Source organism: Nycticebus coucang, chromosome 2 (genome assembly GCF_027406575.1).
Source record: "Nycticebus coucang isolate mNycCou1 chromosome 2, mNycCou1.pri, whole genome shotgun sequence".
NCBI lineage: Eukaryota > Metazoa > Chordata > Mammalia > Primates > Lorisidae > Nycticebus > Nycticebus coucang.
Genome location: NC_069781.1, coordinates 110,534,926 through 110,560,608, shown reverse-complemented (window position 1 = coordinate 110,560,608; position 25,683 = coordinate 110,534,926). Strand labels below are relative to the sequence as shown.

Here is a 25,683-nt window from a genome sequence, read left to right as displayed (position 1 = left end):
AATTTAGCAATGGCTAGCTTAAAGTTAAACTAGCTAACTTTTCTTTGTCCTGACTCCTTCAGCTTACTTTTTAACTTTCTCTTTCTCTAGGGGTGCCCTCCCCTGCCAAGAATGGGGTCTTCAGTCCGTGTTCTGCCTGCGACTCTATCTCAAAAAAAAAAAAAAGAAAAGAAAAAAGAAATGGGACTCTAGAGTCACTTTTGAATGGATGGGGAAAAACTCCATTTTGATGTCTGATGATACTTAGAGTTTAAGTTTTTGACAAAAAATTTAATTCTCTTTACTTGCAATAGTTTTGTTTTTGCTGTTCTTTAGTAGTGAATAATGGGAATTTGGAAGCTGTCTTCCAGGCCCCAGTGGTTTCAGGAGTAGGTAGGATCACAGTGAGAACCTTCGCGGCGCTCCCGGGCCTCGGGGCCTGCTGTCTGAACCTCCTTTGCCTCTGAGAATTTGTCCTCTCTGGAGAAGCTCGTGTACTTTTTGAACTGCAATTTTTTATACTATCACAGTACCTCTTAAAAGAAGAATATGCACTGAAATGGATGCATTCCTCCCACAGGTATATTGGAAGGTCTCAGAAGACAAAAAAGCAAAGTGTGCAGAAAAAGGGAAATCAAAACAGGTAATTTCTAAGCTACAAAAAAAAAAAAAAAAAGAAAAAAGAAAAAAAATAATCCCAGGTGAGTATGTCTTAGTTATTTTAATCTGAAGGCCACGACTGCTGAGCTGCAGACCAGGCTTTCAGTTCGGGTTCTGTTGTCCTGTGGGCCTGGTTATGTTACCATGACACAGCTGAAGCCCGTCCCTTCTATCCTGAGTGTTGGAATTGGGTCTTACATAGCACATGCCACACATAGTAGGCATTAACAAAGTTTATATGGATTGAATGTATCTAAGTGTCCTGAAACTTTGACTATAGGAAACTATTTTTGATGCCCACTGGTGGTTGGCTTTAGGCTTAGAGGGGTTGCTTCCTCTCTCCCTCCCTCCCACTAGGGTACATATGATTAGGTTACATTGTTTGCGTTTGTTAGGTAAAGTCTGAGTTATATTTCAGTCTTTCACCCCCCTTTGTGCCATATCTCCTGTGCTGTACCAGTTAGGTGGAAACTTACCTACTTCCCTCTTTCCTCCTAGTATATTTCTTTCTACAGCAGGGGTCCTCAAACTTTTTAACCAGGGGGCCAGTTCACTGTCCCTTAGACCGTTGGAGGGCCAGACTATAGTTTAAAAAAAAAACAAACAAACAAACTATGAACAAATTCCTATGCACACTGCACATATCTTATTTTGAAGTAAAAAAACAAAACGGGAACAAATACAGTCATACCGCCTCATGTGGCCCGCGGGCTACGGTTTGAGGACCCCTGCGAGCATGTCCCCAGTAAGATTTGAGATAAATTCTTGTTGCTTTTTTTAGTCGCCACATCTTTGGCGAGTCTTCATTAGGGGCTGAAATGAAATCCTGTTAGGTACCTGGGCAGCTTGTGGACACCACAGAGTTACAATTATGTGGTCTAGCTCGAGGTTCAGGTTTGCCTAGGGTAGACTCAGGGTCTCAGGGACCCTCCTGCTGCACAAGATCAGAGTAGGCATGTAGAGAGGAGCCCCGCAAACTTGAGGTGACAGGGCAGGACCATGAACACACATGGTGGCAGAGAAGCTGGTGTCAGTGAAGGAGGGTCTGTGTGTGAGGGCTCAGGCGGTGGCGGGTGCTGCAGCTGGGTGCAAGCTGACCATGCTTTCCTCCTCCTCCCAGACGGAGTGCCTCAACTACATCCGTGTGCTGCAGCCACTCAGCGCCACGGCCCTGTATGTGTGTGGGACCCATGCGTTCCAGCCGGCCTGCGACCACCTGGTAAGGCCAGTCGGCACAGCCTTGTCAGTGGTTAAAGCAGGGAGGGTGCCTGGCAGGTGCAAAGCAGTCTCCACCCGGCAGAATAGGGGGTGTGCCTCAGGGCAGCTGTGGCCCCTCTGGAAAGCCTCTCCCAGCTGTGGTCAGGAGCCAGTGTCCAAGGCTGAGGGTGGGGCAGGGTTCAGGGTACCGGTGACCACTGGCACAGAGCATATGGTAGGGGAACATTCTAGAAAGTGAGGAAGGCCTGACTGTGATGGAATCTGGGTCAATTGGGAAAGTTAGGACTCGCCCCTGAATGGTGTGTCTGTACTTGGTCATGAGTGGCAGCATTTGGTGTTGGCTGTGGGTATGCACTTGCCTGTTGAACCACTGTCCTGGGTGACCACTCCAAGGGCCATAGGTAAGTGTGCTGAGCCTCTGTCCTTTGAAGTGTCACTTCCCTGACTCTGCCCAGATGCGTTCAGCACCTCTCCCCCGAGGGGCCTCAGGAGGGCCCTATCCCACACGTCACAATTAGAGGAAGAGATTCAATTTCAGCATCTACTGGAAGAAATTCTTTTTAACCAGATAATTTGGTGAATAATTTGGTAACAGAGAGAGTAGAATTTAAGTAAGTACATTTGAGGATTGAAAATGAAGCACATTTTCTATTAAGTACCTCTTTATTTAGTGATACGGTGATACACCATACTTAGTGTGTCACCATACACTGGTGACAGAACATGTGGTAGGGGAACATTCTAGAAGGTGAGGAAGGCCTGACTGTGATGGGATCTAGGGTCTACCTATTTACCTGGTAAAATATGCTGTAATGAAAAACTTAGTTTGCTTGAACCCTAAAATAATTGGAATTTAAAAAAAATTTCCAATCTGGAGTCAGAGATAAATGACAAGACAAAGTCTGCACTCACTGGAGACCTCCGTAGGAGACCCAGGTCTTGCACACAGTTTGGGGTGAGGTTTGCAGCTTGGATCCTGGCAGTGAAAGCTGATCTGGGGTGAGGGTGCTTCTGGGGACCCTCCGTCCTCAAAGACAGATGTTTCTTTTTGCTTTAGTGCAAAAACTAAAAATGTAATTGTGCTGGAAACATTTTGCACATCAAAGGATTTTTCTGGATGAACTCTAGTTAATAGGAAGCTTAAAGCACTGTCATTTAAACTTATGTTCTTAGACATGTCAGCTTGAGAGGTAAGGGGATTGTAATTTTCCTTAATACTTTTAATGAAAACTTTCACACCTACAGAAAAGACAATCACTCATGTCTATACTAGCAACCTAGATTACACAGTTGGGAATGTGTGTGCTCATGTGTGCCTGTAAGCATGTGGGTGCTTGCTGAACTGTGACCTCTGCCTCCCAGAAATCTTCACAAACATCTCCTAAGAACCGTGATACTTTCCTGTATAACTCATACCTCAGACAGTGTGCAGCAGCTCCCTAGTACCGGCTCATAACCATCTTGTTTGCATTTTCACAGTGGCCTTCAGATATCCGTTTGAGGTGTGTAAGTTGATCAGACCAGGTGGTATGATCTCTTATCACCCACTTGATACTCTGTGACCTCACAGGTGACACCTGTGCAGTGTGGTGTTTGACCCGGCCTGCTAAGTTTGAGGCAGCTGTTCTCCTGCTCAGCACCCTTCCTGCTGTGCTGCTGAGGTGTCCAGACAGCCTCCTTGGGCAGGGATGGTGGGTGCCCCCTCTCTGTTATGGTCAGCGCCTGTCCTTCTAAGCGCCTGTAGGCTCTTGGGTATGGAGTGACAGTCCCACTCTTGCACTCTTGTTTCCCAGTGCTCCCTGGACTTCCAGCAGGCTTGCTCTGTCCTGTCCTCCTGTCTGTGCTGTCCTGATGGACATTTCTTGGGTTTTGCCTGCTTTTCTGCTGGGAGGCTCTTTCTCCTTCACTTGTACACGCTTGTCGTGTGCTTAGCGACAGAAACATCTCATCTGTCATTTTGTAGATGTTTCTCCCAATTTGTCACTTATCGTTTAACTTTGTCATGTTATGCCTTGGACAAGAGCTTCCCAGTTCTTTCCACAAGAACTAGCTCTGTGTTTTTTATTGCTTGTGTGGCTTTGGGCTTTCTTGTCAGGTAAAGAGATATCCCAAGATTGAACTGCTTTGCCCACACTTGCTTCTGGCGCACCTCAGTTCCATTTTCAATATTCCGATCGTTAATCCACCTGGAATATGTTTTAGTGGAAGGAGGGAGATGGTTTCTGCTTCTTTGTGTGTGTGTGTGTGTGTGTTACCTGTTTATTGGATTGTCTGGTTCTCCCCACTGCCTGGAAGGCCTCCTCTCCTCTAGACAGTAAGATCTGCACACGAGCTTCTGATCTCTTACGGAGCACATCTTGCCCTGGCGGCTTTGCTGTGCTGGAGCTGTAGCACTGCCAGCTCCCTTTTATAGATTGGTAAACTGAGGCTCTTGGGAGAAACTTGGCTAGGCGTCAAAGCAAGGACACCGAGGCCCTGGCACCCAGACCCAAGCTGAGTGACACCAGGCACAACTCCAGGGGCAGATTCACGGGGCTTGACACTCATTTGCTCTGCCCTCTGAGTGGTCCAAGAATGCCAAATCTGTAAAGTAAATAGTACACAGACACATTATTCCTACGGAGATTGGGCCATTTTAGGGTGTACTTTCTTTCTATTCAATTGTAGAACTTAACATCCTTTAAATTTCTGGGGAAAAATGAAGATGGCAAAGGAAGGTGTCCCTTTGACCCAGCACACAGCTACACGTCCGTCATGGTTGGTGAGTCCTGTTCCTCAGCTCTTGTCACCCCGAGGATTTGGGGGGGGCATGCCAAGATGGGACCCTTTTCTGTACTGTCTTCATAGCTTTGTTTTGATATCACTTGTCCTTAGAAAAGGAAGGTGTGACCCTGCATGGACCCTTTAATGAGGGTTTTTGGGTTCACTGGTCACAAGATTTCCAGGCACCACCAGAAATCGTCACTTGCTATCTATCGTTGGTGCCTGTCATTCGGATGGCCCAGCCATGTTGAGCAGATGCTCCTGTCTGAAGGGAAGGTCTGTGCCCACTCCACGTGTGGCCCACGATGGTCTCTGCGTGGAACAGCCTTAGCCTCCCGAGCACTTGCTGCTGTGTTCATCAGCATTTTCCTGGATGTGGGAGTTACTTGCTTGTGTTTAGTTATTGCCTGGTGACTCAAAAATACATCTGAAGGTGGACGCCAGAATATCTACATAAAAGCAACAGGAGACACAGGGAGCATGCACCCCAGGATCAGGGAGACTGCCCGCGCCTTTCTCTGGTAGCTGGTGGCTTAATTGAGTTATAAATAAAAACAGGTTGGGTGTTTGTCCTGGTATTCATGCCGTGGTTTAAAGGGCTGGTTTCTTCTTTCTTCCTGGCCGCTGCAGATGGAGAACTTTATTCTGGGACATCATACAATTTTTTGGGAAGTGAACCGATCATCTCCCGAAATTCTTCCCACAGTCCTCTGAGAACGGAGTATGCGATCCCCTGGCTTAACGGTAAGGAGCAGAGCTACGCGTGTCTCTTCTCGTGAGTGTTCACTGTGTGGTCTCCGAGCCCTGCAGGTCCCCTAGCCAACGTCAGCCCCTGTGCAGTGGGGACAATTCTGGAACTGCTCAGAGCCTAGGGGCATCTTGTTTTTTTCTCCTCTCTGCTAACAAGACACTTTTAAGATGGGTTATCTCCCTCTCCCCGCTCCCCCTAATGAATTTGGAAGACTTCCATAAAAGTGAGATTCCAGTGATAAATGGCAAACTCAAACTAATCAGATGGGCTGTGATATAATTTCCAGTGTGGAGTGATGCAGGTGCTGGCACTTCCTCTGTGCCCAGCCGCCAGCACTCGCGTGGCTGGGAGCTGGGTACCTGCTTCCTGCCAGACAGCACACGTCTGAGTGTGACCCCGGTGTGCAGAGGGCTGGTGCCTGCTCACGGGGGCTTTTCTCGTGGGTGCCAACCAGCAGAGCCCTGGGTTTTGAAGCCCCGGATCTGGGGGCAGATCCCAAGGTCTGAGATTCAAGACAGCAGGCTACTCCTTCAGGGTGGGGCTGCCACAGAGCTAGAGTCTCATGGCACCTAGATCTAGTGGCTTGTTTATTTGGGCACATGCTGCTTAAAGCAGCAAACATGTGTCTTACAGTATGTATCTGAGGCTGATATGGGCTGGTTCTCTGTAGCTTCCAGACTGCGTGCTTGCCTGGGCTCTTGGGGGTGAACCTGGGGCACCTCTCTGAGGCAGGGGAGGACAGGGCAGGCACCATCTGGGCTCAGTACTGGACCCTGGAGTTTATGATCGAGGTATGCCACATGCACCCTCCAGATGTCCTTGCAGAGAGCTCCCAGGCCCCTAAGGCTGTGCTGGCCAGCCTGGTGACCCACGTGGGAAATGGGCAGCCACGCAGCTCTGTAGCTCTGTGTGCAGGGATAATCGACGTCATCCTCTTGCAGAGCCTAGCTTTGTCTTTGCTGACGTGATCCGGAAAAGCTCGGACAGCGCCGACGGTGAGGACGACAAAGTCTACTTCTTCTTCACGGAGGTGTCTGTGGAGTATGAGTTTGTGTTCAGGGTGCTGCTCCCACGGATAGCGAGGGTGTGCAAGGTGAGCGCCATCCCACCCCGGCTTTCGTGCGGCTCTGCCATGGCGATAGTGTGCCCAGAAGGTTGGTCACTTCTGACCTTCCTCTGAACTTTCCTTTGTGGCACAGATGCCGCTCGTGGGCCTGTCTGGTGCCGGGCCTTCCTTTCTTGGTGATTCTGGTGTTCTCTTTGGAGACTGAGGGGATGCTGGGCACCCCTTTTTGTGATCCACTGGCTTGATGTTTGTAGGAGATTTGGTTTTTATGCAGCTTCCTGACACCTCCCCTCGGTGGTAAAAGCTAGCTTTCCTGGTTTGTATTCATCAGAGCTGACATTTCCACTTCTGGCTCTCTTAACCAAAGAGGGAAACATTAACTGGTTGCTGAAGATTAAAGAGAGAGAACTGGTACTAACATTTGTCAAAACCCAGTTTGAAGAACATACTGCAGGAGGGAGGATACCTTTAAAATAACCAACTGGAGGTACAGTGCTCCACATGGTCCGTTCTCTGCAGCCCCGAGACTGCGTGCTTGTCGGGAAGTGTAGCCTGGGCTCTCGGGAGAATAGCTTTTGGAGTAGATCTTAGGAAATCTTCAGGTGGCCCAGGGGGCAGTTTCTGAGAGGAGACGGACAGGCCTTAGGCAAACCACAAGAAACCCCACAAGACACAGCAGCTCCTGTTTGGGCTGGCTCAGCTTGAAGCCAGTGAACACGCATCCCTCAGGGACACTATTGACCTACAGTTGCCTTGTGGCCCTTCTTGCATATTGATCACCATGAGAACATCACAGAAGCAGGGATTTGTGCCTATGGCACACAGGGTGCTTTGCATCTGCCTGGACCTTCTCTCGCCAGATCGCTGACCAAATCCTCCAGTTGGTCCTCCACCCATGGCTGTCACACTCTGTCTTGCTGCCAGGGAGATCATCTTACAAAGTGTGAATGTGCAGGGCAGCCTGGTGGTTGGTGAGGTGGACGGGCACTCCCGGGCCAGGGTTCCTTGCAGGCACGCCCTCTTGCCTCGGGGCGGCACTGGCTGCTGGGGCTCGAGCTCTCTTCTGCTCCTGTAGCTGTGGCCACCAGAAAACCAGGGTCAGACCTGCCTTGACCTTGGCGGGTTACCTGTCTCTGGGGGTTTCTGTGAGCAGTGCCAGGGAAGCACAGCACAGCACACCTCCCTCCCCCAAGGTCTGCAGCTTCCGTGCTCTTCCTTTTCCTTCCTTTCCCCACAATTGTTTGAGCTCCCGGGCAGAGGCCATCTGAGCACAGACCCTGTCCACCCACCCGGGGCACATGGGCTTTTCACCTGCTCCCTGAGACCTGGAAGCCAAACTACACAAATGACCAAAGACACGCCAGAAATTATTCTTTGGTAAACCCTCAAGAAAGAAAATGTTATAAAAAAGCACTTTGATCGGGGCAGCACCTGTGGCTCAGTGAGCAGGGTGCCGGCCACATATGCCGAGGGTGGCGGGTTCAAACCCAGCCCCGGCCAAAACTGCAACAACAAAAAAATAAAATAGCCGGGCGTTGTGGCGGGCGCCTGTAGTCCCAGCTACTCAGGAGGCTGAGGCAGGAGAATCGCCTAAGCCCAGGAGTTGGAGGTTGCTGTGAGCTGTGTGATGCCACGGCACTCTACCGAGGGCAATAAAGTGAAACTCTGGCTCTACAAAAAAAAAAAAAGCACTTTGATCACACAGTAGAGCTGGGGAGGGGGCATTGTCACTGTGTCCATAATAAGTAAAGACTCCAAATTTATATTCTTCTACGTTCCGATTTCATAGTTTCAGCATTTCTCTGCAGATAGATGGAGTCGTGTGTTTATGACTCTCTCAGCTATCAGATCACTGATGCCTGTTAGTAAAGAGCTTAGTAGGTAGAAAGCTCTTGACAGGTAATTTGGGTAGGAAGGAAGTGATGATCTAGTCCCTCAGAGATAAAGGGCTGTGGGCTGCAGGGCCAGATGCTGTCCAGTGGCAGGAGGCTGCCCACTGCCCATGTAGCCCAGAGTGCGTTTGTTGATAGGCCTTGATAAGCCAAGTGTTCAGCAAGTCCCATGAGCCCCAGGGCAGAAGACAGAAACGTGTGACACAGAGGCTCACCTTTGCATTTGTGGGGACAGTGCCCGGCATAGGGCAGCTATGGCTGTTTCAATTGGAATTGAATGAGCTTTCAGTGGGAAGGTTTTTGTCGGTTTTGTTTTGTGTGGGCTTTGTTTTTTTTTGGAGACAGAGTCTCACTGTGTCGCCCTAGGTAGAGTGCAGTGGCGTCATAGCTCACAGCAACCTCAAATTCTTGGGCTCAAGTGATCTTCTTGCCTCAGCCCCAAGTAGCTGGGGAGTACAGGTGCTCGCCACAATCCCTGGCTAGTTTTTCTACTTTTAGTAGGGACTGAGTCTCACTAGTTTCAAACTCCTGAGCTCAAGCAATCCACCTGCCTTAGCTTCCCAAGTGCTAGAATTACAGGCATGAGCAGCTGTGTCAGGCCTTTGTTTTGTGGTTTAATCTGGGAATGTTCTCTGGCCCACGCTGAGACTTAGAAGTTGTGCTGGGAGCGGTGACTGTTTTGTCCTGGCTGGCCTGGGCAGTGCCATGCCCCTGAGTTTAGGGCCTGCTCACAGGGTCCTCTCTCCTCACACCGTGTCTTATCTCGGGGATTTCAGGGGGACCAGGGTGGCCTGAGGACTTTACAAAAGAAGTGGACCTCCTTCCTGAAGGCCCGACTGATCTGCTCCCGGCAAGACAGCAGCCTGGTCTTCAATGTGCTGCGGGATGTCTTCGTCCTGAGGGCCCCGGGCCTGGAGGTGCCCGTGTTCTATGGGCTCTTCACCCCACAGCTGTAAGTTCCTGGCCGGGGTCCGTGCCCTGCCTGTCTTGCTGCCCATCAGCCAGTCACCATGCCTCCCTCCCTCGTCCAGGAACAACGTGGGGCTGTCGGCCGTGTGTGCCTATGACCTGTCCACGGTGGAGGAGGTCTTTTCCCATGGGAAGTACATGCAGAGCGCCACGGTGGAGCAGTCGCACACCAAGTGGGTGCGCTACAACGGCCCGGTGCCCAAGCCGCGGCCTGGAGCGGTGAGTGGGGCCTAGGGTTGGGGGCTGTGATCAGTCTGCCCCTCCAAGGCCCAGAGCAGGACCTCGGTGCAGGTGCTGGGACCTCCTCACAGCCCAGGGACTGGAAGAGCCAGTGAGCACAGCCTGCCCTTTCTCTGTGCTCTCTTTTGCATGTTACATAATAGCCATTGCCAAATACTGCCCAAGCAAGAAGGCCCTGCCGCCTGAAGGACTGTTTTGCGAAATTAACATTGCATAATACAACTGGGTCTGTTTCATTTTCAGTTTCCTATAGAGAAACACAGAATTCCTGGCACTCTCATGAGTTCTACCACCATGGGTTCAGAAGAGTCACATTGTTTTTTTTCCCCTAAAAAATGAATTTCATGTTGCAATTAGTGCGAGCTTCTAGGTTTCTTTGTGCCTGCTCTCAGGGCAGTGTGCTTGGCCCTCAGTGGGGCTGTGGCCTAGGCGGGAGTGTCCCAGTCGGCAGAGCTCCCCCAGGGCTGGCTCCCTCTGTGGGGCATCTGTCCCCAACGCGTCATTGCTCCTGTGCATTCTGTTAAGTAACGTGTTCGCTTTGGCCAAGGATTTTGGTTTACTCTTGTCAGGGAGCTAGGACAGACAAAGAACCTTGCATGCTCTTCATCTTTCATTCTATTTATAATGGGACTGTTTTGAGCAATGTTTAGCATTCTTCTCTTCTTAGGGAAAAGCTACAAGGAAGCATTCTATTTTTCAGTTTCAAAAGCTTGGTTAAGTGTTTTTCATTTATAAGTAGATAAAAATTCATCTGCTGATTCCGTGCCATGAGATGTAATTCTGTCTTCCGGAGATAGTTTACAATGGTGTCCTCTGGGGACGTCAGGGGAAGGCCACCTTATTTGCGGTTACCCTCCTTTCCAGAAGTCCATTCTGTGGTTCTCACATTTCACACCTTGTGGAAGTCCCGAGGTGTGTGCAGAAGCGTGGGGTGGGTTGTCTGGGGCTTTGCGTGCTCACCATGGATGACTTTGCTCCCGTAGTGTATTGACAGTGAGGCGCGGGCGGCCAACTATACCAGCTCTCTGAACCTACCAGACAAAACGCTGCAGTTTGTTAAAGACCACCCTCTGATGGACGACTCTGTAACTCCAATAGACAATCGGCCCAAGCTCATCAAAAAAGATGTGAACTATACCCAGATCGTGGTGGACAGGACCCGGGCCCTGGACGGGACCATCTATGATGTCATGTTTATCAGCACAGGTGGGTTCTGAAGGCTCCACAGGGATAGCATGTCTGTGTCTTCTGCTAGGAAAATTACGAAGGTCAAGTAATCTTTTGCAAGTGGATCGGAGGTCTCCCTCAAGGTGACCTGAACGGTTTATTTACGGCATGAAAGGACTTTTGAGAAGGCACCACACCAAGCAGCTTTCAGATCTTGGTGACCACCAGGCCACCTAGAGGCTTGCTAGATGTGCAAGTCCTGGCCTGGGGCTGGGTTGGGCTGGGCTGGCAGGGGCCGGTGTGAGAGTCGGCCTGGGAGGAGGCAACAGCCCTGTGTTTCCTAATAGCTGCAGAAGACCCTAGCCCTGCTCCTCTACTAAGGAGCTGGGTTTGAGATGTACCCTGACTTGCCATGTGGGCACATCTGCCCCAGGTCGTGGGCTCTGAAATGAGCGCTTCTGGACCAGGTCGTGGGGTAGCTGGCAGGTACCGCAGCCTGCCCTCAGAGCCTCCCAGCCAACCTCGCTTGTGCCCTGCCTCACCTGACTGCCTGGGCCCCTCCTGGACGACACCCTGCGGGTCAGTGGAACTCAGCAGCAGTTTCTCAATGCTGTGATGGCAACTTTGTTGACAAAGGGCTATTTTGGCATCAAGAATGGAACATTATTTTTCACAAAGAAACTAAAAGAGCCTATAACACTTGCATATCTGATTATTTATTTCAGTTGTTGATTTTTCCAAAGGCTTTTTCTTTTTCATTCCTTATGCAAAATTGTCATCTTTTCTAAGTATCTTATTGAAGAAATGACTAGAGAAGGAAGAAGGGAGAGTATTTGTTTCTGTGGTCATTTTCCTTGGTTTTTCCTTCTGGGGCCGCATCACTGATCAGTAGCTTTGCCCTTGCAGACCAGGGAGCCCTGCACAAGGCTGTCAACCTCGAGAGTGACATTCACATCATCGAGGAGACACAGCTTTTCCAGGGCCCAGAGCCTGTCCAAACTCTGCTGCTGTCTTCAAAGAAGGTAAAGTGATGTGGGTAGTTGGGCCAGGTGTCTGCCTTGTATGGTAGCTTTGAGTCTTAGTGACCACAAGTCACCAAGCTGGAGTTAGGCACTGGGTAGGCCCCTTTGTGTGGCCAGGTGAGCTGACCTTGGGACTGCCAGCCAAAGTGGTTCCTGAGCTGTGGGATCTGAAGTTTGGGAAAAGGAAAGAAGGCAGACCTGGGGAGACAAACTTTCTTTCCAAAGTTGCCAGAATGTCCATGACTTCTTGCAGGTTTATGGGCTGTGGTGAGGTGGGCATGTGCCATCTGAAAACACATTCTCATGCCCTGAGCTTGGCGAGACTGCAAACTTATCGGTGGGGTGTGGTGTTGATGCAGCTGACTTGTCAGCATAGACATGTCCCAGCAGAAATAATGTGACATGACTATAGAGCTCTTTCCACCTTAACACGGTGCTTTCCCCTGCGTGCGGGTGACAAACCTTTCCTGTAAGAGGTGGTGAGTCTCAGAGGCCATGAGGGCCATGAGATCTGGGCTATGGCTGCTCAACTCTCCAGCTGTCGCCCACTGACTGTGGCCAGGGTATACATGAGGGTATCTGCCTGTGGAAATCTCCGAAGATTTCAAATATCACAAAATATTATTCATGCTTTTTTCAACCACTTAAAACTATAAAACCCAGTCTTGATTGGCCGGCAGTATAGAAATGGCCAGGGGACTGGCTTTGGCCCCCAGCTCAGAGTTGGCTACCCTATCCCAGGTCCACAGTGACCTAGAAGTGTCACTACTAGTGAGAGAACACAGCAGAGCACAGGCTGGTCCAGATCCCCAGCTGCACCATTTGTGGCTGTAAGCCGGAGCAGGCCAGCCTTGTCTCGTGTGCCTCAGTGTCCCCATCTGGACAGTGGGATGAAAGCAGCTCATCTTTGGGTGGCTGTGAGATACTATCAAGGATTATCAAGGCCTATCAACAAATGTACTCTGTGTCATATGAGCCCTGTAGAGTGCTAAGAACAGGCTTGGCTCTGCAGGAGCCCAGAGAGCCTGTGTTGGAAGGAGGTAGGCTGGATGGTGCTCCCATGAGGGGCTGGCCCCGCTCCAAGAGCTGTCCTGCTGAGGGCTCACTGGTGGGAGGCACCCTGGGGAGGACGCTGCCCTGTGACTGGGCAGAGCTTTTCCTGGGTGGGGATCTCCCCAGCTGGGTCTGAGAGCCCCACACTGTGACCTGTGCTAAGCTCATGGTTCTTTGGCCATGCTTGCAATTTCTGGTGCCTGCCCTGGGACTGCCAAGACCCCAATGGCCAGGCTACCTGTCACTAAACTTCTCCTCCCTGCACCGTTTCTAAAGCCTTCTTTCAGCGTCAGTCTGGGCCTGTCATCCCGCTGAGAATGTGGCTGAGAATCTCTGGTTTTTCTGTGGCTGAGAATCTCTGGTTTAACCTGCACAACTCCTTGGCAGGGGTGGGTAGATACCCACGCTGGCCCCTTGGAGGGCTGCCTCCCGTAGCTGGCTGCTGGTCGGTCCCCAGGCGGTGAGCAGAGGAAGGAGGCTCTTCTAGCTGGGCAATAACAGGACCACCTTTTAGGACTGGCACATATTTGCAGACATCTCTCGAGAATCTTGACCATAAGCTTATCTGTGTCCATAAGCTTCCGCAAACTCCTGTTATGCGGTTATCTCCCCTCTCTGCTCCTGTAGCGTGTTTCCTCCTAGGTTCCAAATGGAAATGAAATAGCTTGAATGAGCTATAAGCTGTCAGGTACTTGGTGTCTGTGGGGGTTTTGCCTGTCAGTCTCTAGAAATTCTGGGAGCCCTGGCGATTTGAAGGGTGGGTGTTTCAGCTGTTCCCCCAGCCCCACCCCAACCTCATACATAGTTGAAAGAAGTGCACCCAAATGGCAGACTGGAGCAGGCATGGAATACTCACCAGAGTAAAGTTTGGGCCCCTGCTATGGACATCCGAGAATGAGGCTCTGCTCCACATGGTCACTCGGGGACCCAGGCTGGCAGAGGCCTCCAGGGCACATAGGCCCTGACCCACAAAGGTGGAAGGAGGTAGGGAAGGGGGTTTCTGTGTAAGAGGGAGTTAGTGACAGGTCAGTCCTGTGCTCAGCTGGAACCCAGTTGCCTGGCCACACCAGGCAGCTGTCAGACAGGGAGCCTGAGGCCCAGGAGGGAGAAAGTTGGTGGGTTTGGGGAAGCCTTGCTGGTCTTGCCTGGCCACCCCACTCAGTTGCCTGGGAGAGGTGGGATTGCACCCTGCATGCTGGGAGTTCCACACCTTCCCCTAGGACCGGGGAGGGCCCCAGGAGGATTTGGAACTCCCAGCTGCACAGCCATGGCAGCAGGAGACACTGTTCAGTGGTAAAAAGACTATGTTCCCTGTCCCCTGCCCCCATCAGCCTCTCCCAGGGCCATCAGTGAACAAGAAGGAGCTGGCCTACACCCTCCCTGTGTCTTGTCCCCTAATGACAGGTGTGTGTCTTTGCTTTTTATTGCAGTGAAAATACATCACATGACGTTTACTCTCTTACTCTTTCTTCTCTGTACATCTCAGCGGTGATGAGAATAACCTTGCTAGGTGACTCATCTCCAGAGCCCTCTTCATCTTCCCAGGGAGTGCTCAGCTCCCTGAGCAGTCACTCCCCGGTCCCCCTCCCGCAGCCCTGGGCACCCACCATTCTGCCTTCTGTCTCTGTGGCTGTGAGTGCTGTAGGTTTCTCCTCTCAGTGGACTCACACAGCATTTGTCCTTTTGTGACTTGCTTATTTCACTTAACATAATGTCCTCAGGGGTCATCCCTTTGTAGCAGGTTGGAATGTCCTTCCTTTTAAGGCTGAATGGTGTTGCTTGTATGGACAGACCACATGTTGCATGTCTATTGGTTCCTCAGAGGACACCTGGGTTGGTCCCACCTTTGTGGCTCTTGTGAATAGTGCTGCTGTGAACACAGGTGTGCAGACACCCCTTTTAGTCCCTGCCTCGGTCCTGTGGCCATATGCAGCAGATATGCTTTGATGGTTGCTGAACCCAGAGAGTTGGCCGTGGCTGCATTTTTACCAGGACTCTTGCTAATGGTGGCATATAGCCAGGGTGGCAGAGGGCAGGGGAAGAGCTTGGCAGCTCATTCGACTCTGGCCTTGTCCACCGTCACCCCCACGTGCCTCAGGCCCTGCATATACACTCACTGGCAGAGATAGTTGCCAGGCCAGGGGAAGGCGAGGTGGGAGACAGGGTCTTTGAGGGTCAAGCTGCCTCTTAGGTGCCTCTCTGAGGCTGCGTGGTGCCCAGTTAAGCTTGCTTTTCTCTTTGCCTTTTAAAAATTCTTTGTCTTGAAATAATTTTAGGTTTATAGAAAAGGTAAGATATTCTGAGAGGGTGTCACTTCTCTTCTAGCCAGGTGCATTCATCTGAGCTAAGGCGCCGTCCTGGGCACCTGTGCCATTTGGAGCCCAGCCCCTGATACCCCCAGCCCCCACACCCCTAGCCACCTATGACCTTCTCGGCTCCTCCAGGATCACTGGTTGCATTTGGGGCATCACATCTCCTCTGTGTCTCAGTCTGTCCCTGCGTCCTGTGAGCCTGGGACTCCCGGACATGATCAGTCAGGCATCTGTGGCCTGTCATATGTTTTCTCCTGAGGATCATGGGTCAGAGGTCTGGGGGAGCCACCTGAGAGGCTGCTGGGGATGTGGCATCCCCACGATGCAGTGCTGGTGCAGTGACCACCAGCACTGACTCTAATTCTGAGTCAGTGCCATCTTTTCCTATGCACTATGCACCAGGGGTGGGGTTGTGTGGGGGCAGAGTGAGCCCCTCCTCTTGGGGACAGTGTGTGGGTGTATGAAAACCCACAGTCACCTCTACTTACGTGGGGGAGGGACTTGAAAGCTGCAGGAACACCCCGTTCTCCTTTGGCCCACCGTGTTCCCAGCTGCCAGTGGCCTGCCCGCTGCAGTCTCTGCTGGCTGTCCTAGTGGAGAATTCCCCTTTCTCTCTTCCCTTCCATGCTTACCCACTGGAAACTGAGAGGCGTGTTCTGCTGTCACAGCTGTATCACTTGGGCTCCAGCTGGCCTTGTCCACGACAAGCAGAGGTAGTCCTGGACAGACCTGGCTGAGTCTCCTGCTGCCAGGAAGGGTTGCAGCCCCAGAGGCTGGCCCCCATAGCCCTCCCAACCCTTCGCAGCTGCTGCCTGCCTCTTGCTGGAGTGAAGGGTCAGGGGGGCTCCCCTTGGCCACCCAGTGACACCTGTTCTGTTGTGCATGAGCATCCACACTGCCTTCCAAGTGTGTCCCTGGCAGGAGACCCTTTGAAGGTACCTGGCATAGGCTTTGTCACCAGGAAATAATTTCCATACCTCCATGAGCCATGGAACACATCACCCTTGATCCTTTCCATGAATGTGGTGTATGTGCGGCCTCGTTTACCTGAGTTTCCACTGATGTGGATGGGGCAGCACTGGGCCGGGTTCCCTCTGCCATTTGTGTAATTGCAGTTTCCATCCACTGGGTGGAGCTGTCAGGGTGGGGCTTTCTCTCATGTATCTGCACCCACACAGGCTGGTCTATGACCTGGGGCCTTTGGATTCCTCAGAGCCTATGGGTCTGGGTCAGCGGCAGGGACTGTGACCTTCAGCCAAACCCTGATGTTGGTTCTGAACATGCCCTTGAAGATGAAGATTGTGCTTCATCTGACTCTAAAATACTAAGTTGTATGTAAATTTGGGTATCTTGTGATGTTAACCAAGAGGTTTTTCTGGGATATCGAGGTGAGACAGATTCTTCCAGGCACAGTAAGAGGGTTCATTGTGCCACCTGCTAGTCTGTTGCATGCCCTGAGCTTCAGGAGGGTGCAGTGTGGGGCACCTTTTCTCCTGCTGACCTTAGTTTAAAAACAATTGACCCTGGTGATTGCCTGAGTCGGACACCGCTGGTGCCGGCGGGCTGAGGGGATGGACCTGAAACCAGAGCCATCCCAAACTGGGTGTTCTAGAGGGTGAGAGTCAGTCTGTTCCCCACTCTGAATGTGGCCACACAGGGCTGGGCGGCTGCTCTCCTGTCTGTGTGTTCCTCTCTCACACACGTAGATATGTGGAAAGTGAGAGGTGTCCCTCCCATTATTCTGTTTGTCTTTTATATAATATCTACCTGGAGTCCTCCCTGTGGCAGGTCCCTGCTGAGTCCAAGGACTCTGTCCACGGGCACTCACGTGCTGGCTGGGGGATGTGGTTGGTGGTGGTGCCCTGAGTCCTCATCTCACCTGCAATGAGGCAAGGAGGGTGGCCGAGAGCGTCAGGCCAGCGCACCCACTCCTGGGCGGGGACCCAGAGGGGGCACTGAGCAGTCTCCTGCCCCAGAAGAAATATGTGCAGGGAAGTGCTCTGCCAGCAGGGAGGGCCGGGGCAGCAGGGGCCCAGACAGGGGAGGGAGGGGTTCAGACCCAAGGCCCAGTGATGCGATGCTGCTGGAAGACCATGTTCACGCTAACCTGTATTCACCTGAGGTTTTGTCTGACCTTGCCCTGGTTCTGACTTGGGGAGGTCCTGCTCCCATCCCTGAAGATGTTCTCCTCAGGCGGTGGAGGAAGCACAGAGCCCTGCTGGGCTATGACTGTGCCTGACACCAGTTCTCTTCTCTGTCTACATGCACAGGGCAAGAGGTTCCTCTATGCTGGCTCCAACCTGGGCGTGGTCCAGGTCCCCCTGGCCTTCTGTGGGGAGCACGGCACCTGCGCGGACTGCGTGCTGGCACGGGACCCCTACTGTGCCTGGAGCCGGCAGGCAGATGCCTGTGTCACCCTGCACCAGACTGAGGACCCCAGCAGGTACGGGGTGGGTTGCTGTGTGTGTCCGGGTGAGTAACGTGTGTGGTGGTGCGTGTGTATGGGTGCCATGTGTGTGCGGGTAACGTGTACAAGTGTGCATGTGTGTACGGGTGAGTGACATGTGTGGGTGATGTGTGTGAGTAACGTATGTGGGTGCGCCGTGTATGCAGGTGAGTAATGTGTGCGGTGCCGCGTGTGCGCGGGTGACGTGTCCAGGTGAGTAACGTGTGCGGTGGCCGCGTGTGCGCGGGTGACGTGTCCGGGTGAGTAACGTGTGCGGTGCCGCGTGTGCGCGGGTGACGTGTCCGGGTGAGTAACGTGTGCGGTGCTGCATGTGTGCGGGTGACGTGTCCGGGTGAGTAACGTGTGTGGGTGACGTGTCCGGGTGAGTAACGTGTGCGGTGCCGCGTGTGCGCTGGTGACGTGTCCGGGTGAATAACGTGTGCGGTGCCGCGTGTGCGCTGGTGACGTGTCCGGGTGAGTAACGTGTGGTGCCGCGTGTGCGCGAGTGACGTGTCCGGGTGAGTAACGTGTGTGGTGCCGCGTGTGTGCGGGTGACGTGTGTTGCTGAGTAACGTGTACGGTGCCGCGCGTGTGTGGGTGAGTAACATGTGCGGTTGTCTTCCAGCCAGTTGGTCCAGGAGATGAGTGGCGACGTCTCCAGCTGCCCCGGTGAGTGGCTCCTCGTCCTCCCAGCTCCTATGAGGGCAGCGAGGTCTCGCAACCATTCATTCCCTGGTGCTTCAGTTCTGTGTCATTGTGTGCCTTCTGTTTTCCTTTCCCCTCTCAGAAGAGAGGCCACGTGTCGGGTAGCAGGCCCTGTGGCCTATTGCAGAAGAGCGTGGAGCACCCCACAGTGTGTTTGCTGGGCACCCTCCCCATCCAGAATTGCTCTTTCTTCTGCTCAGCTTGGGGCTCATGAAGCAAAACCTAGACCTACCCTAACTGGGAAGAGGGGACCCCTGAGAGATTGGTCTGCAGGCAGTTGAGGAACTGGGGTGGTGTTTCCCTTAGGTCCCCAGCTGGGCTTTCAACCACCTGTGACTGTCAGACACTGATGAGAGGAAGGATGGAATCAGGCCCCATGTCCCATCCTCAACAGTTGCTAAAGGTCATGGTCTACAGGCAGTCGTGCCCTTGGGTTCTGTGCCCTCCAGTCCCAGTAAAACAGCTGTCGTCAGATTGTGACACACGTAGGAGGGGGCTGAGGTGCACGGAAAGGGCGACTTCTCTCAGAGCCTCTAACTGGAGTATTGTGCATTTGCTGCCACCAGACACGAACTGGCCTCTCTGCCTAGGCTCTTCCCACCTGGTGCATTTCTTCCAGGATGCAGGGGTGAGATGCGGGATTTCTGCTGCTTGGAGCCACCTCCAATTTCTTTGTCCCAGTGGGCTGCCATCCAGAGCTCATCTCTTTGCTTTTTGCTCACGCACGTCTTTATTTCCTTAGTTGCTCTGGAAGAGTCCGTGTTGCTCCAGTGGGTGAAACTCTTATGTCATCTTGTGGGTATTAACCTATTTTTAAAAGAAGTTAGGTAGCAAACAGAGTTGTTGATGCTGTGCACGTTTATTTTGATGTTCCAGATAAAACTAAAGAAAGTTACCGGCAGCACTTTTTCAAGTGCGGCAGCACAGCGGAACTGAAATGCTTCCAGAAGTCCAACCTGGCCCGGGTGTTCTGGAAATTCCAGAACAGTGTGCTGAAGGTCGAAAGCCCCAAGTATGGTCTCATGGGCAGAAAAAACTTGCTCATCTTCAACCTGTCGGAGGGAGACAGTGGGGTGTACCTGTGCTTGTCAGAGGAGCAGGTCAGGAATAAGATGGTCTCCCGGGTGGTCGCCAAGCACGTCCTCGAGGTGAAGCACGTCCCGGCACGTCCCGAGCTGCCCACCTTGCCAGCTGTTCAGACGGAAGGCAGCTGGATTGCCCCCAAAGTGTCAGCAGCATCCATCCCAGGGTCCCCTCCCCCAACCCCTGCCGTGCAAGTCAGCTCCCCCAGGGCCGTCACCGCTGCCCCCAGGCCCACGCCCACCAGCACATCCTGCGAACCAAAGATCGTCATCAACACGGCTCCCCACCTCCTCTCCGAGAAGACCATGTACCTCAACCCCAGCGATAACCGCCTCCTCATGTCCCTCTTCCTCCTCTTCTTCGTCTTCTTCCTCTGCCTCTTTTTCTACAACTGCTACCAGGGCTACCTGCCTGGACACTGCTTAAAATTCCGCTCGGCCCTGCTCTTTGGGAAGAAGAAGCCCAAGTCGGATTTTTGTGACCACGAGCAGAGCCTGAAGGAGACGTTGGTGGAGCCGGGGAGCTTCTCTCAGCAGAACGGGGAGCAGCCCAAGCCAGCCCTGGACACCGGCTATGAGACCGAGCAGGACACCATCACCAGCAAAGTCCCCACAGACAGGGAGGACTCGCAGAGAATCGACGACCTCTCTGCCAGGGACAGGCCATTTGATGTCAAGTGCGAACTGAAGTTCGCGGACTCGGATGCGGATGGAGACTGAGGCCGGCCAGGCATCCCCACCCACGCCTCGGCTGTGACACGTCCACGCTGGGGGGTTTTGTGTCTCTCCCGTTTGGTAGCCGAGTCTTGGTAGCACTGCGTAGGTTAGCCCGCGTCGAGCAGCCAGCCTCAGTCCTCTGTCTGTTTTCTCTTGGGTTGAGCCTGTGACTTAGGTTCTCTTTGTCCTTTTGGAAAATGACAAGCATCACATCCCACGGTCGGTCGCAGTACTTTATGGAGTCCCGTGGGCAGTGGTGCAGGTTTACCTGAGCCCTTTTTGTAGTGGGGGAAGATGGTTTGACCCCCCGGCTGAGAAGAGCATCCCTTCGGCTCCCCTCCTCACGGCAGCCACTAAAAGATAATTCATTCCAGATTGGAAATGACATTTTAGTTTATCAGATTGGTAACTTATTGCCTGTTGTCCAGATTGGCACGAACCTTTTCTTCCACTTAATTATTGTTTTAGGATTTTGCTTTTTGATTGTGTTCATGTCATAGGTCATTTTTTTTTAGTTACTGAAGCAGATGTTTTAATATTTAGAAGACGTGCATCTTCTAGATTTTGTTATATATTGGGATAAAATATAGTTTATGTTGCTTACGATTCTCAGGGATAAACTTACTTTTGCTAAATGCATTCTTTCTGCTTTTAGAAATGTTGACCAAAACCATCTCTCGAGCACGCTCACCTTCTTTTTTTTTTTTTTACTTTATTCCTCGAGAAAAGTATCGTTTTCAGAGAGATTTGTTTTTTCTATACTTTTTTTTTTCCTTCTCTTTTTCTTTTTATTCTCTTGAAGAGGTCTGTCCCATGCCTGTGAGGCGGGTTTGAGTGAAGGAAGGTGGCCTGGGCAGCCCAGAGCCCAGGGGGCAGTTAGGGGGTGTCTCAGAGCTGAGAGAAAGGGTGTGGCATGATCAGTGCCCATGGCTGCCGGTCAAGACTTCCTGCCAGACAGATGGAACCTTCACAGGACACCTTTGGTTTTCTGAGCATTCCTGTCTCTTTTGGCTTCAATTCTATGACCACTGCCTGCCCAGACTTTCCCAGCAACCTAACTGAGCTGTACCTACTGAGCTGGGCCTCTGTGGACAGGGTTGCTGGCCAAGGGCTGTGACCACGTACCTGTAAGCACACAGCCGCTATTCCTGACCTGCTCCGCCAGCCACTGTCTTAAAGATGTGAACGGGTGGTATGATCTCAACATTTGCTAATTTTACACTCCATCTCCCTGCTTTGTAAATACCCATTGAGAAGAGACTCTTTTTTTCCCATGGCAAAGAGCAATAAACTCTGAATTTTTGTGTGCCTGTGTGGACAGTCTTGTCTTCCAGCATGATATGATTTGACCATTCTGGTGTGAACATTTGTGTTTTATAAGATTTACCTTGTTTTTATTTTTCTACTTTGAATTGTATACATTTGGAAAGTACCCAAATAAATGAGAAGCATCTATCCTTGATTTGGGCAGGATGTTCCTTAGTGGAGTCGGTGCAGCACCTGCGCCCTGTGGCTGGAGAGGCGGCTGTGCTTCCTGCCGCTTCCCCGCATGGCCAGGCTCTTTTCTCTTCCGCCCGACATGTCCGTTTCTTGCTGTGTCTCGCCTTCTTCACCTGTGATGTGCCCCTGGACTTCTTCCTCAGTGCCCTCTCTTTTCTGTCCTGTCTCGCAGCTTCATCTTCTAAGCCTTTCCTTCCTCCTGGCTCCTCCTCCCTGTCCTGTCTGGGCCCTGATTCATCTTCCTCTCCCCGGAGCCTCTGGCCGGCCTCAGGCACGGGCCCTGAGAGCAGCTCACGGGTCTCCTTGCTGCCACCCTTCCTGAGTGACCAGGCGCAGCAGGTGCATTCGCTGGGGACCTTCCACCTCTTCTGCCAGGCCACAGGTGAGTCAGGGCACTGCGTGTGCCCTGTGCCCTATCTCTATCTCTGTCTCCTCCCAGGGTCAGGCGGGCTGTTGGGGCCTCCCCCATGGCTGGCAGTCTTCTCACTTTGCCTTTACAATCCATAGCTGTCATAGCTGGGTTGAGCTGACCCTGGGTTGAGCTGTTTCATGCTTTCATTGTGGGTCATTCTCAAGGGAAAGTGTAAGAAGCATGAAGCTGCTCCTAGTAGGTAGCAGGGGTCAGCCAAATTTTTGCTCAAAAAGGCAACCGTTAAGTATTTTAGGCTTTGTGGGCCCTGGGCTCTTTGTCATGCAACTCTGCTCTGCTGCTATGCTGTGAAAGCTGGCAGAGGTGGTTTGTAATGAGTGGGTAGGGCCGTGTGCTAATAAAACTTTATTTACAAAAATTGACAGTGGGCCAGATTAGGCCCAGAGGTCCCACTTTGCCAACTCATAGGATTTTGCTCCTGTTTCTGCTAACAGTTTGGAGGGTGACAAGTGGCATTTGGAAAATTTTTCAAATTTTAAAAGATTAACTTCAGGCTGGGTGCAGTATCTCATGCCTGTAATGCCAGCACTTTGGGAGGATGAGCTGGGAGGCTCACTTGAGCTTAGGCGTTTGAGGATACAGTGAGCTCTCATTGCACCACGGCACTTCAGACTGAGTGACATGGTTAAAAAAAAAAAATTTCGGAACTTCCAGAACAAGAGTTGTTCTAATGACTCATTTTATGATGTTTAAAATCAGAAAAGACTGAGAGTCTAGGGTGCTCCCTGGGGACACAAGAGGCATTTGCCCTGGATTGGAAAATATTCAGATGGGATCTCTACTTTGGAAAGATGGGGGCGGCCAAAAACATTCTACAGGTGGATCCCAGGCTCTAGGCAGCTCCCACTGGCATAGGTGTGTGGTCACCTGAATGATCAGGTGATATGGAAAGAAAAGGAGTGGCACATGCCAGCCTGCCTGGGGTAGGAGTGAAACAAGGAGGAAGGAAAGCGATCTAGTTCATCTCTTTCTTAAAACTTCTAAACAAACTTCCAGAAACTCCTACAAGTTTTAAGCTGCTGTTCCCTGTTAAGCTCTGAGAGCCTCAGGGTGGCCTGTGTCAATGCAGCAAACTGGCAGTGGACAGGAACTGTGAACCTGCAAGAGTGTGGAGCTGGACCTTTGGCCAGCTTGCATGGTCGGAGCCACGGGGCAGGGCCCGGTGGGCCGCTGTGGTCACATACACAGCTGAATGTTGCTCCTCACCAGGTATTTACCTTGGGGCAGGCAGGCCAGAGAAGTCCTTCATAGCAGTGAGGCCCTTCACAGGCCTGGGATGGGGTTAATTTCTCTCCAGATGTTTGATCGCATCTGGGCCCTTTCATTCCCCATCGAAGCCATAACCTGGGAGGACTGTGAGGCCCTGGGGAAGGACAGGCTTAGAGGAAGGGGCAGCTTAGGCCCTTTTCAGGGTAGGCACGGCCCGTGGTGAACCCGGAGGAGCTGTGGTTCTGAATTTCCCGAGTCACCTTTGGGGTTGAGTCAGGGTCTGTAGACAGTGCAACCTGCAGCAGAGGCCACCATGTGGCTGAAAGTCTCAATGACTTTTTAGGGAAGGTGGGTGCCCTGTTCTGTGTACTGCTGCCTTAAGGACTGTCCCCTGACAAAGGAGTCGTTGAACTATTCTAGATGAGGCCCAGGGTCCAGGGACTGCAGTGAGACTATGGCAGCGTGGGTGGGGGCTTCACTCTGCGGCTCCCAGACCAGGGCAGGGTTGGTTTAGAACCTCAACCTGGGGTTTTCTCTTTCCTAAAATGACTGCTTTCATGGTAGTTATGGTAGTTTGGAGGCTATCTGATTAAAGGCCTAGCAAAGTATTTTTAGAATATGAGAGGACATGCGTGGCATCTTTAGTTCCATGTGCCACTTCCTGGCATGCACAGCTCTGTTGGGTGACCCTGTGTCACGGGGCAGTGTCTCAGCCTCTGGGGGGTGCTGATGGAAGGGAGGCCAGTGGTGAGACTTGCATTTGGGGGCTGGGCCTGCCCCCGTGTTGGCTCCATACCCAGCTTCCCCCAGGACCTGCCTGTCACCCGGGAGACTTCCCCAACTCCCTTCTGTGCTTTTAGCTGGGAGTCAGAAGGTGACTTGATGTGCTCATCCATCTGGGAGAGGTAGAGCCCTCCCAGGCCAATACCCTTCTTGAAAGGGGATCGGAGTAAGTCCACACAGGGAAATGCCCCTGTGGTATGTGCAGAGGGAGGGGCAGCAAGGGGAAGGATACCAGAGACAAGAGTCTGGTATCATGTGCAGAGAAGGTGAGAGGTGGCTGTGCAATCAGAGTGCCTCCCATGGTGGGGCAGAGCTGTGGTGGACAGGCTGGCATAGATAGATACGAAGGCAGGCAGCAAGCTGCTTTGGCTCCTGGTAGGTGGAGAGGCTGGCATCCCAGGGGAACATGCAGAGAGAGCTTGAGGCCCAGCAGTGTGGGTTAGGACCCCCAAGTCCCATGTCCAGAGCATGCGCCTGGCTGTCCATCTAAGGGAGGGAGAGGCTGTGCCTGTGGGCCCGTGCAGGAGCTGTGGAGAGAGATGGGTCACCCTTCACTGGGTTTCATCTCTGGTCTGCCCAGCACTTGCCTCTGGGAAGTAGAATTGTCTCAGTGGGTTTCTCATGTGGGTTGTAGGATGAGGTGGGAGGATCACTGATGCCATTGGTACAGGTCAACTGGGGTGAGTGGGGACAGCAAGGTCCTGAGAGGGGAAGTTATAATAGCTTGGGGGGTGTCTCATTGGGAACATCCCTTTTGTAGTACCCCAGAGATGATGCAGGTTGCAGCTTCTGGCAGCCACTGTGTCCCCTAAGCTTGGCAGTTGGAAGGGCAAGATTGGCCATGGACCAGAGCTCCCATGGCCCTCTGAGCTCAGAGACGAGAGGTCCTCAGGGCCTCCACGGCCTGACACTGCCCGTGGGAGCCACTTGCCAGCTGCTCTTGAGTCCTGGGGGACCAAGTGCACCAGTGGGACCTGGAGCAGCTTGAAGTGCCCTCCTGCCCCGCAGTGTGCACCTGCATGGGAGGGACACTGCCTTGAGCACGCCCATAGCTGTGACACAGCACATTAGCCCACACCTGCGTTTGCTGTCTCAGCTTTATGTTGCTTCACTAGCAAGTTCATGTTCCTCATGTTTCACCACTCTGACAGCTGCAGGCGACTGGGAGAAACACCCCCCCCCCCACCTCACATGGCAGCACATGCATCAGACACACGATACACATGCACACACGGACACATGCGGGTAAGGGGCGGGGCGTGCTGGAAGCAGTGGGCCTGGGTCCCGGAAGCACCTCTCCCAGGCCCTATCTGGCTGCTGCCCTGTCCCCCCACCCTGTAGGATGTGCTTCTCTGGCACACAGCACCTGGGGAACGGCCCACTAGGACTGGCCTTCCTCCCCCTTGGCCGGGCAGGTTTTCACATTCTGCACCTACCAGCCATCTCTTCCTGACGGGCACCTGCTGTCTAGCGGGAAGGTGAGCAAGAGTAGTCCCTTCTCCCTGTGACCCTGGCCCCTGTGGGGGTCATGGGTCTGGCCTCATGGAGGCCACTCCTGCCACAGCACACTGTGACTGTGTCCCCCTCAGACCAGCTCAAACTGAGGCATGTGTTGACTTTTTTCCTTCTAAACTTGTTCTATGAGCTGGTGCTGGTTCATTACAGGGAACTTTCAAAAGTCCTGGGATTCAGCCCTGTTCAGTGTCTGACGCATCAGCA

At 52.4% G+C, this 25,683-nt stretch overlaps 1 protein-coding gene across 13 annotated transcripts in view; it reads left to right on the top strand.

Annotated features, from left to right (window-relative positions):
• Positions 1–25,683, top strand: part of SEMA4D (semaphorin 4D) — a 122,171-nt gene that overhangs the window by 85,506 nt on the left and 10,982 nt on the right. For 12 of the 13 annotated variants that reach the window (XM_053578839.1, XM_053578838.1, XM_053578807.1 and 9 more), the window contains 12 exons: positions 560–622; positions 1,760–1,858; positions 4,525–4,618; positions 5,251–5,364; positions 6,313–6,464; positions 9,106–9,281; positions 9,361–9,517; positions 10,522–10,744; positions 11,612–11,727; positions 17,363–17,535; positions 18,164–18,207; positions 19,120–21,504. In XM_053578839.1, the coding sequence (XP_053434814.1) occupies positions 560–622; positions 1,760–1,858; positions 4,525–4,618; positions 5,251–5,364; positions 6,313–6,464; positions 9,106–9,281; positions 9,361–9,517; positions 10,522–10,744; positions 11,612–11,727; positions 17,363–17,535; positions 18,164–18,207; positions 19,120–20,045 (2,337 nt within the window). In that variant the 3' untranslated portion in view covers positions 20,046–21,504. Of the gene's footprint in view, positions 1–559; positions 623–1,759; positions 1,859–4,524; positions 4,619–5,250; positions 5,365–6,312; positions 6,465–9,105; positions 9,282–9,360; positions 9,518–10,521; positions 10,745–11,611; positions 11,728–17,362; positions 17,536–18,163; positions 18,208–19,119; positions 21,505–21,714; positions 21,925–25,683 lie in introns of those variants that run through there. The other variant, XM_053578847.1, reaches the window with a different exon arrangement.